Source organism: Brachyistius frenatus, unplaced genomic scaffold, assembly GCF_029030835.1.
Source record: "Brachyistius frenatus isolate BFR_SWC_R1_liver_20210118 unplaced genomic scaffold, ASM2903083v1 Contig_1, whole genome shotgun sequence".
In the NCBI taxonomy this organism is placed as follows: domain Eukaryota; kingdom Metazoa; phylum Chordata; class Actinopteri; family Embiotocidae; genus Brachyistius; species Brachyistius frenatus.
In genome coordinates, this window is record NW_027210600.1 from 6,615,001 (window position 1) to 6,624,784 (window position 9,784).

The window sequence follows — 9,784 nt, forward strand, 5'->3', positions numbered from 1 at the left end:
GAGGAAGTGATGCTGTATGACGAAGGAACAGCTGAAAGTGGCAGCTTTCTTATGTCGAAACACTTTCCGGTCTACCTCTGCTCTCAATATGGACATGAATATATTTCATTTTATGTCTTGGAAACTCTTCAGTGTCAATAGTTGATTCGTCAATTTATTCAAAGTTTAAAAAAAAAAATCTTTGAATAATGACCTTCTTACAAGATAATGGTCTCCCTAGAGAGGCAGGTTTTACCCTTCACATTGCTGCCAGTAATTGTTCTGACTTTGACTTGTGGGGATTTGCCACTGTGTTTACATTGCCGATGGTTTTATGTGGTCAATTGTAAAAAAAAAAAAAAAAAAAAAAAAAGGGGAATTGTACAAACAAACCGCTGCCTAATCCTACTGCTTGCAATCAACCATAAACTCCTGTCAATCCAGATTAAGGTTTCCAATCTATTACTTCAGAGGCTCTGAATCCCTGGAGAGGTAGTTGTTCATCTGAAGGGAAGAATGCAAAACGAGATGTGTGCGATTTAAGGAAGCCAAAGGTGGTTTTCTTATTTGTTGTCAATATTCTTTAAAGGACTTTCTTCAGTGAACAAGAACAAGAAAAACAAGATTCAAGTTGACTTTTTGTAATATATTTCCTGTATGCGCTATTTCCTTAAAGAGGACCTGTTAACTGCTAAATGTATGATTCTCGTAATATATTGTGTTGACCACATAGTGACAAAATGCGTATAATGTCAAAGGAGAACCGAGAAAAAAAAAACTATAATATTACAGAAAGCAACAGCGTCAGAAAACAAAATGGGTTTATGAGGAGAGAGTGGTAACCTCTACTCTCTCTCTGGCTCTGGTCTTTAGAGGCTTTGTGTCCTGTTAAATGACTTTCTGTCTCTAAGAACCAATGACACTACAGATCCATAGGGACTTTCTAATCTCCATACACGCTCATTCTTTTCATCTCGGACAATTTTCACCCGAGTCATGTTAAGCTTCAGTCCTATGCGAAACACATTGCGTGTACCGCACATGTAACGGTTTTATGCTTTTGATGTCAAGTGTACACAAAGGCATTTGCCCTCTGAGGTCAATCTGCACTATTGTATGGTATTAGCAAGGTATGGTGGTATGAGTGAGCAAAATCCACCATCCTCTTTCTGTGAAAAAGGCTTTTAAAAACAATATGTAGTCATTTTATTAGTCTAATTTTAGCAGGTTGATATGCTTTGCGTTTCTAACTGTACTGCTGAATTTTATCCTACAACAAGGATTTGGATTTTATCCCGCATGAATTACACTGGAATCATGATGGTATCTCCTCATGGCCAGCATAAGGATTAATTATAGCAACCAAAAACTATATATTATATAAATATTGTGGTGCCTCAGTATTCTTAGAAGACCCTTTTAATCACATTGTAAAATGTGTTGTGGGGCACAAGGCGTTGAGCCTGCTGTTTACAGACTATAATCACAGCTTCAGGTCTCTTCACTGTGATTATAGTCTGGAAATTCTGTTTACATTTAGGTTTGCTCAGCCCCTCTGAAGGGCGGACCAATCAGCAACCAATGTGGGAGACTAAGAGCGATGACACTGAAGTTAAGCATTTCTAAATGTAATGGCAGCGGTGGTAGAATTTCAGCACATATGGTTGTCAATGGTGATTGTTTAAAGGCTGCTCCAATAGTTTCAAAATTAACACGAGGTCTACCGAAGCAACACCTGGAAATGATTCTCTATGAAGCATAGCCAGACCTATAAAAAAAAAAAAAAAAAAAGTAGCTCCTGCATGCCTATTTTTTAAATAACTTCAAAAACATAGCATACTGAGCCAAATTTTAAAACAGTGTTATCTGTATTGCGCAATACCGTCAGAGGGTCATTGGTCTGAAATTCACACTGCAGCATGACAAGAACCCAAAACATACAGTCAGAGACATAAAGAATTATATTCAGCAAGAAGACCAAAAAAAGAGACCTGCAACAGATCACGTGGCCCCCACAAAACTCTAATCTCAACATCATCAAGTCAGTCTGGGATTACATGAAGAGAAAGAAGCAACTGAGACGACTGTCATTCACAAAAGTACTGTGAACAAGTTTAAGAAGATGCTTGGGGCAATCCATTGGCCAAGAACCTCGAAAAACTCTGGGCAAATGTGTACAGAAGAATTTATATCGGGGTTTTTTTCAGATCACTGAATTTTGCATGAAGTTAATTGAAAAGTAAAATCAATGACAGCACTGTGCAAACTTACATTTTGTTCTGACAGATCCACATCAGTGACAGATCGCGGCACCTTTGGGGAAATCAGGGGTTTATTGTCCCGTTTCAAGCTGTCATCCCGGGTCACCGCCTGCTGCTGTCTTCCTTCCCACTCCTTCCCTTGAGGTGTGGTGAAGTCATGGGAGTACACGCGATACTCTGTGAGCGGCCTGCGGCATGTGTGCTGGACCGTCCCCCAGACAGGACTGCTGTCACCAGGGTTGCTCCAGCGCTGCTGGTGGGTGGGCGTTGCTCCACCGGGCAGGCTCGCCGTGTCTGAGCATCGGCCCGGGGTTGTGTTCTCCTGAGCGGGGAGGGTGGAGGATTTGCCAAGGTAGGGCCTCCTGTCTGACCTATACGGCACGTCCAGATAGTGGGGTCCAATGGGTGGGCTCATCGTGCCTGGTGGGGAGCACACTGAGAAGAGAAGACCGAAGAGAAGACAATAAATCAAAAGTGCCAGTTAACTGGAGAAAAGTCAGAGACTCCATTTCAACTGGAATCAGATGTCATTTTGAGGTGATGCTAGAGAAGAGATTCGTGCCCCCCCCCCCCCCCCCGGCACGACAGCAGTTATCCTGTACAAACTGTGCATTTTTTTAAGGATTTTTTTTATTTTTTTTTTAATTATTATTCTTTTTTTTTTTTTATTAACATCAATTCTTAAATTTTTTTTTTACATGAATCATCAAGTATTTTTCATGGGCTCCTCTCCCCACTTTTCCCAGCATGCCTTCTTCCTTCAATTATTTCAAAAATGAAGTAGCCAAATTAAATAGGTAACAGTGATTGGTAGAAATTTTGAAGTGTTTCCTAGTCTATCATAAGCCTCATAGTTTGAACGGATGCTTGTTTGCTTGAGAGCAGCACTCTGTGTACTTTACTGAGCACACCTGTTGCAACACTTAAAAGCAGAAGTATAGTTCAAAATCTGTCCCAGCAAGGTCTGAAGATGAACCACATCCATGCTGTTGTAGAAAACTGTCTTACCCTTGGAGTTGTGGCTTTTCTTTGTCCCTTCCTTCCCGCTCTTTCCGCCTGGTTTCTTTCCAGTTTTTTGGCCTCTTTTGACAGCAGGTTTAGACTCTGCAGCCACTCCATTGATATGGGCACTCTGAAAAGACAAACAAACACATGCTCCATTTAAATACCTTCATTACTGTCTCCAAAATGTCTCAGTCCCTTTCACAGGGACCTTTTCTCACATGGTAATTCCCTACTTTTATGTAACACAGCTCAGTGTATAGCCACACTACCGGTCAGTTAGCCAGATATCTGGTAAAGGGGGAAAAAAAAACTTCTGTTTTGCTTCTATTTCTTTAAACCAATCACAAACCTTGTTGGGCAGCGTTAAGGTAAGGGTGCAGCACAGAAAGGGGAACTTTCTTTGGTGAAACATTTGTTCGTAGGGAGGCGAGGCCTGGCATTGAAATGCTAAAAGACCAAAAATAACCAAGCAGGACTGCTTTATTGCACAATCCCAGTCTTCATCAAAACAATTTTCACACACAGATAGTGAAACAGGAGGAGAGTGTTGACTGAAGAGCCATCCAATGGCAGGCTTATACCAAGACTGGGTCTTAAATCACGTACTTCCGTACTTACGCTTGCAATTCTGAGTGGATAAGTCAAAATGGCCGTGTGTGATTTGAGATGACACTACCCTGTTGAAATTCACACACTACACAGATAAATCCACTAACATTGTTATGGAAGTATGTGAATTGAGACACACTTCAATATTCTCCATTTGGTGAGTCAGACTTGTGATTACATAATTTTTAATCTAGCGCCACCATGCGGGTAATTTATTTTGTTTTTAGTGAAACATCTTGAATGACTACAGAATAAATGGTTGTTGAATTTGGTTCAGACATTCAAGTTTTGCTCAAGATAAATTGTTACATCTTTGATTCCTTCACTTTCCATTTATCAGTATTTATTTGTCCAAGGCTTTGGTTTATGACAATACCAAGGAGAAATAGCTAGGAGAAATCTCATTAGCATCAGCTCTACTTTGCATTTAATCTAATTACCAAATGTAGGCCTGCTAACAAGATTGGACCACAGTAAACATTAGGGTTATATCTGCTCAGAGATTTATTCTTATTAATAAATATCACTATTTTATATTACTACAAAAATGCAAAGCTTTTTCCCCTTCACCTTATAGTTCACTGAACTTCAATGACTGTGACTGAATCAAAATGACTGACTTGTAACAGTAAATGTTTTTAGATAACTTGTTCATGTGGGAGATATTACTTCCAGTTTCTTGGTATTGTTTTGTTTTCATTAAAACATCCAGACACAGCAAAAAAAGTCTGGCATTTTCTACTATTCAAACTGAATCTCGAGGCAATTAGAGATGGTTTTATGGAAGAAAAAAAAAAAAGGTTGACAGTATCTTCTAAAAACTCCTATTCAAGATTCATTAACTTCATCAACCACTGCGCAAGCACAACAAAACTGCACATTCATTTTCAAGACTTCACACATACTTAGCACAAAGCCACTGCGTCTTTGCACGTCGTCATCTTGGGTCATTTGGGTTATTTCAGCTGCAGTCATGCAGTGAGGTACTTAAAACTGCAATGATCCACAACTGGCAGGCTCTGCTTTGTTTGCTTCTCACTGTGATGGGCATTAGGCCAACTGGGCACTGGGTGACTTGGCATGTGGTCTCCAAAACCCTCACCCATCTCAAACACACACACACACACACACACACACACACACACACACACACACACACACACACACACACACACACACACACACACACACACACACACACACACACACACACACACACACACACACACACACACAAAATGCTCATCTTTTTCACATCTCTCTCTGCCATGTGGCCCAGAGATTACACAGAGAGGAGTACCCCTCTTTGGACCATCTGCACTGCATTAAAACCCAATCAGCGTTAAAAGATTGTGCCATTTAGGCCAACAGAGGCCCTCTGGATGTCATAAGCAGGTGGCAGCTTGGCGCTCCTGTTAAAGCTAAATGGTCTGCTGTGTCATATGAACATGAGTCTGCACTTTCTGACGTACATAAGAACACAGATTTATCAATCTGCGACAAAGTGAATGTGTTCAGTGCTGTATTCATGACAGTGTTGCAGTGATATAAAGACGGGTGTTCTGACACAAGTCGCAAGTCTAGATTTTGTTTCCATTTTTAGTTGCAGACCTTTAAACCAAAACAAAAAACTGTTCCACTTCTTCATTATATTTAACTGCTGCTGGTGCATTTAAAATGTTTGTTTGGATGTAACATTGCATTGCATTAATTTTCCATCACTGCAACTGTTTGCAAATAACTACTGATTGAGGTTTTGAATGAGTGAGACAGGCTGAGGGGATGAAACTGAAACATTTTCTTCTAACCTGGTTTGAGGGCAGCTTCTCATTTTTCTTCATGCCAGAGGGATGTGCTCCTTTCCCTCCTTTGGTTTCTGTTCTTTGCTTTGTCTTCCGCATCTCTAAAAGGAAACATAATCGTCTGCATTAGTGATACACTGGAAAGTCAAACAAATCAACACTCCACTGCACTTTTTAAGTAATTTGTTATAATACATAGCAACTTTAAGAATCAAATCAAATGCATTTTTTTTTCCTAACAGTCACAAAATGTCTCCCACTGCTTTGTGTTTAAAATCATACAGTTATTGCAGATCCGTGTAAGTAGTTTTACCAGTCAGTAGTTTGAAACCCCATCCCTTGTCTGTGGGCGTCATGCTGAGAGTTCAAATGAACGTTACTTTAGATGAGCTTAGCCTATTTATTTTCTATTTACCTTCATTGTGATTGTTGGTGATGTGGACTAAATCTTCTCGGCTCTTGGCTGGCTGCCAGACTGCGGTATTACTGCCGGGGTTATCTGCCGTAGAGGGAGATGGACATTGAGGATTTGAAGTGAAAAGTCGGGTTGAACGGAGGCCACAGAGAAAGGGTTCTGTGAGTCATGGACGAGCACTGTGGTAGGTTAGTGGATGTTGTACGTAATAGACTAACATTTTACTAGCAGCTTTCAAAATGGTAATTGATATTACTGTAGTCTTTCTAAGGGTTTATGACACAGGTGAATGCATGGGTGGAAACACAGGAACATATACTGTACAGTGTTATGTTTAAACATTCTTTTTTGTTGCTGTCAAAAGTCTTTGAACCTACACGTCTTTACATGAAGCCAGCAATAAAAAAAAAAACCAGAAATGTCATTTTTCATACTCACCCAATGTTTCATTATCTGATGCTGATTTGGGTATGTGTGTTCTGAAAGTAAAATTTAGAGAGAGATATATTATGCAGTTGCCATATTAGTGTTTTAGTGGAGGGAGAAACAACAACAACACTGTGAATGTTTTTTTTTTTAATGATGTACAGGCACAGATCACAGAACAGGGGCTTTAAAATGTCATCATGTGAAAGTAGACTCATGTTGGGAAGCTATACTCTCTGCAAAATCTAATTTTCCTTTGGAGTGAGAGGCCACTTTGTGACCGCAGAGTTGTGTTTCTTTCAATGTAAAGCCAGGGGAGTAAAGGTGTTGAGGCTACTGGAACCCTGAATCCGCTTAGTCCAAATAGCCCAAAGCCATAATCTGCCTTCTGCTGGCCCAACAATCCAGAGGGCCCTGCTTCTCCCCCCCAAAAAAATTGTCCAACAAGCTGTGAAATATATACAAAGCTTTTTGTTCCAATTGTGTCTAATGGGTTGTCAATCACTATTCTTAGAGTGCAGCATATTATTAAAGTGAGTCCATGCACAAAAGGAGATAAGGAGAGGAGCACTGCTGAAGAGCCTGTCTGCTCTACAGTAGGAAGGATTTACAGTATTAACCCCTGAGTGAAAATGAACAGGGAGCCCTTCAAGCCATATTATTACACTATTGGAAAGCCCCTTTCACTTGCAGGGCAGATTTTTTGCTGGTTTGCAAGCACGTCTAACAAAAGACACAGAATAAAGACCACGTTGTACAGCAGATGAACACGAGCCTAAAGTCCAGCCAGGATTACGTGACATGTTTCTCATGCAATTGCATTGTAAGTTCACAGCAAAATGGCATGAAAAATACAAGAATAAGTGACAGACGTATGCAGTAGATTTTCCTGATAGCTAGAAACAATGTAATTTGGTGCGTCTAGTACCATGTTAGTATGCTTGGGTGTAATTTTCTGATGAGCTCACCTTCTTTTTTTTTTATTAGAAATGGTCCCCTGCATCTGAGGCATCTCCTGAAGGACAACAAAGCATTCACAATCTGTACAAAATAAGCAGGTTATTGCCACATTTGAATGGATTTGGGGAAGGAATTGAATCCTGTAGCAGACTCATGGACAGATTGACTGATGAAGGGACATCAGGAACATTTCATTTACGAGACAAGCCTGAATTGAGCATTTGGAAAAGTTTGGCCTCAGTTGACAGCAGCTGTCAACTGGCTCTGTTTATCATTTCATAATCAGCTTTATTTTGTAGGTACATTTTGGTTGGTGGAAATCCATAAATCCCAATTCATCAGAGAGGTGACCCCATACAATCAGGTCATGACTGTTCGCATGGCTCCACCATTCAATCTGTGCCACATGAATGCGTCATAGACACGCTTGAGTGTGCAGGATGCACAGTATGTGTCCCTCCTACCATGGATATCGATCTTCCAGAGCCTTGCCACTTTGTGTTGTCGTCCAGCAGGACGGCCGGGCTGCAGGAGCGGCTGCAGGAACGACTGCACGAGCGGCTGGATGAGCGGCTGGGGATGGGCTGCGGGGGAACATCACTGGAGCTCTGCACAGCCTCGTACAGGCTGTCCATAGACCCCTCCTGATGCCAAGTGGACACACAGACAGAGGGTTGAAAATAATCAGCAGACATTATCTATGAATGGATTTAATCTATTATGTCAGATTAAATCTGAGCACTAATGATGAGCACACACATCAATTTGAAATTTTGATAATGGCTGTTTTTTTTTAGAGCCAAAATGCTTTAGATGGCCGAAACAGCATCAAAATCACCATTTCATTCTAAACTGATAAAAACAAAACAAAATTAGAGTCGTGAGGATTTGATATGACAGTAGGGATTGTGCCACTAATGCTGCTCCAAAGCTCTTTTGAATTTGCTTGACAACCATGGATGTAGAGAAGGATTGAATTTCCTCAGAGCAGATTTCGGTGTGGATTAAAAATGTTTTGGCTTGTTTGGATTTCTTCTAGGAACACCAGTTTCTCTCTTCAGCTCATCTTATCAGTGATGCCTTATCTGTTCAGTTGAGCTGTTTTTAGTGGCAATAACAGAAGGCGTTTCAGTTCATGGTGATATGAAATCATCCCTTTTTAAGTTTGAACTCTTGTTCATTTGGATTCATTCATTTTTCATTTTCTACAGTTTCTCTGAGGATTCCACTTTCTTCAGACATTTTAATACTACTTCATTTTGCTGTAATCTTTGATGTAATCATGTAATTTTATAGTCCATCTAGACTTTTAATTAAACTTATGTCCTTATGTGCATATGTTTATTCCCGACACTTATATCTGTATAACACAGTTTACTCATCTGTCCCCAGTTAAACACTTGTGCTGAATCATTAGTGAAACCAATGAAATATCTCATTACTTTGCAAGAAGTCATCGTACATGTGACGTGCAGAGGACAATCAGTGGAGGCACAGTTCAAGCCTTTGTTTATTGTAGCAAGATGTCCATTAATCACCCTGATGACTGTTCAACATCCCCAGCATCTGTCCAGAGACAAGTCTCCTCGTACCCACGTGTAGAATGACAGCTGCAGCAGCATCTGAGGGGTGTGTGACCACGTGTGTGTATTTGTGTGTGTGTGTGTGTGTGTGTGTGTGTGTGTGTGTGTGTGTGTGTGTGTGTGTGTGTGTGTGTGTGTGTGTGTGTGTGTGTGTGTGTGTGTGTGTGTGTGTGTGTGTGTGTGTGTGTGTGTGTTTTGCATGTGCAAATGTGGTCTTAACTCTTGCTGCTTCACTAATCAATACTCTTCGAGCACTTGCACCCATACATCATCGAAATACATGAACTAGAGAACACACTGTGATTATAGTACAAGTCTCTATAGTCTCTACTCTTGTGTAGTACACAGGGTAAACTGATGGAAAGCTAAACAAAGCAGATGAGTAAAAGGAAAAACGCATGAGGTGTTAGTGTCTAATGATTAAACTATCTGCAGTAGTTGATCTGACTGCTGACAAACAGAAACTAACAGGTGCATTCTGACCAGAGTTACAGTGGTCTGTCTTTGGGATCATCTTTATCTTATCTAGAGGCACATCATGATAAAAAACCTTGCATATACTCAGTATTTTCCCATATATTAAGATTTACGCAGCATGATACTTATGATTCTGATATTCCTCGTGGGCAACCTCACTTGTCACCTTTCCCTCAGCAACTCGCACACAGCTTGTAATGTAAATAGAGAAAGCAAAGTGTATCTCTTACCAGTGAAAAGCAGAAAAGGTTCATGTTGGCTGAGAGC

The 9,784-nt window shown here is 40.5% G+C and overlaps 1 protein-coding gene across 1 annotated transcript in view; it reads right to left on the bottom strand.

The window, feature by feature from the left end:
* The window catches only part of samsn1a (SAM domain, SH3 domain and nuclear localisation signals 1a), a 16,450-nt gene extending 6,666 nt beyond the window's left edge, over positions 1-9,784 (bottom strand). Inside the window, exons 1-8 of the mRNA XM_069715380.1 lie at positions 9,748-9,784; positions 7,922-8,101; positions 7,466-7,512; positions 6,510-6,550; positions 6,072-6,155; positions 5,663-5,757; positions 3,249-3,372; positions 2,251-2,675 (exon numbers count right to left, since the gene is read on the bottom strand). Coding sequence (XP_069571481.1) covers positions 2,251-2,675; positions 3,249-3,372; positions 5,663-5,757; positions 6,072-6,155; positions 6,510-6,550; positions 7,466-7,512; positions 7,922-8,101; positions 9,748-9,771 — 1,020 coding nt within the window. The 5' untranslated portion in view covers positions 9,772-9,784. The remainder of the gene's footprint in view (positions 1-2,250; positions 2,676-3,248; positions 3,373-5,662; positions 5,758-6,071; positions 6,156-6,509; positions 6,551-7,465; positions 7,513-7,921; positions 8,102-9,747) is intronic.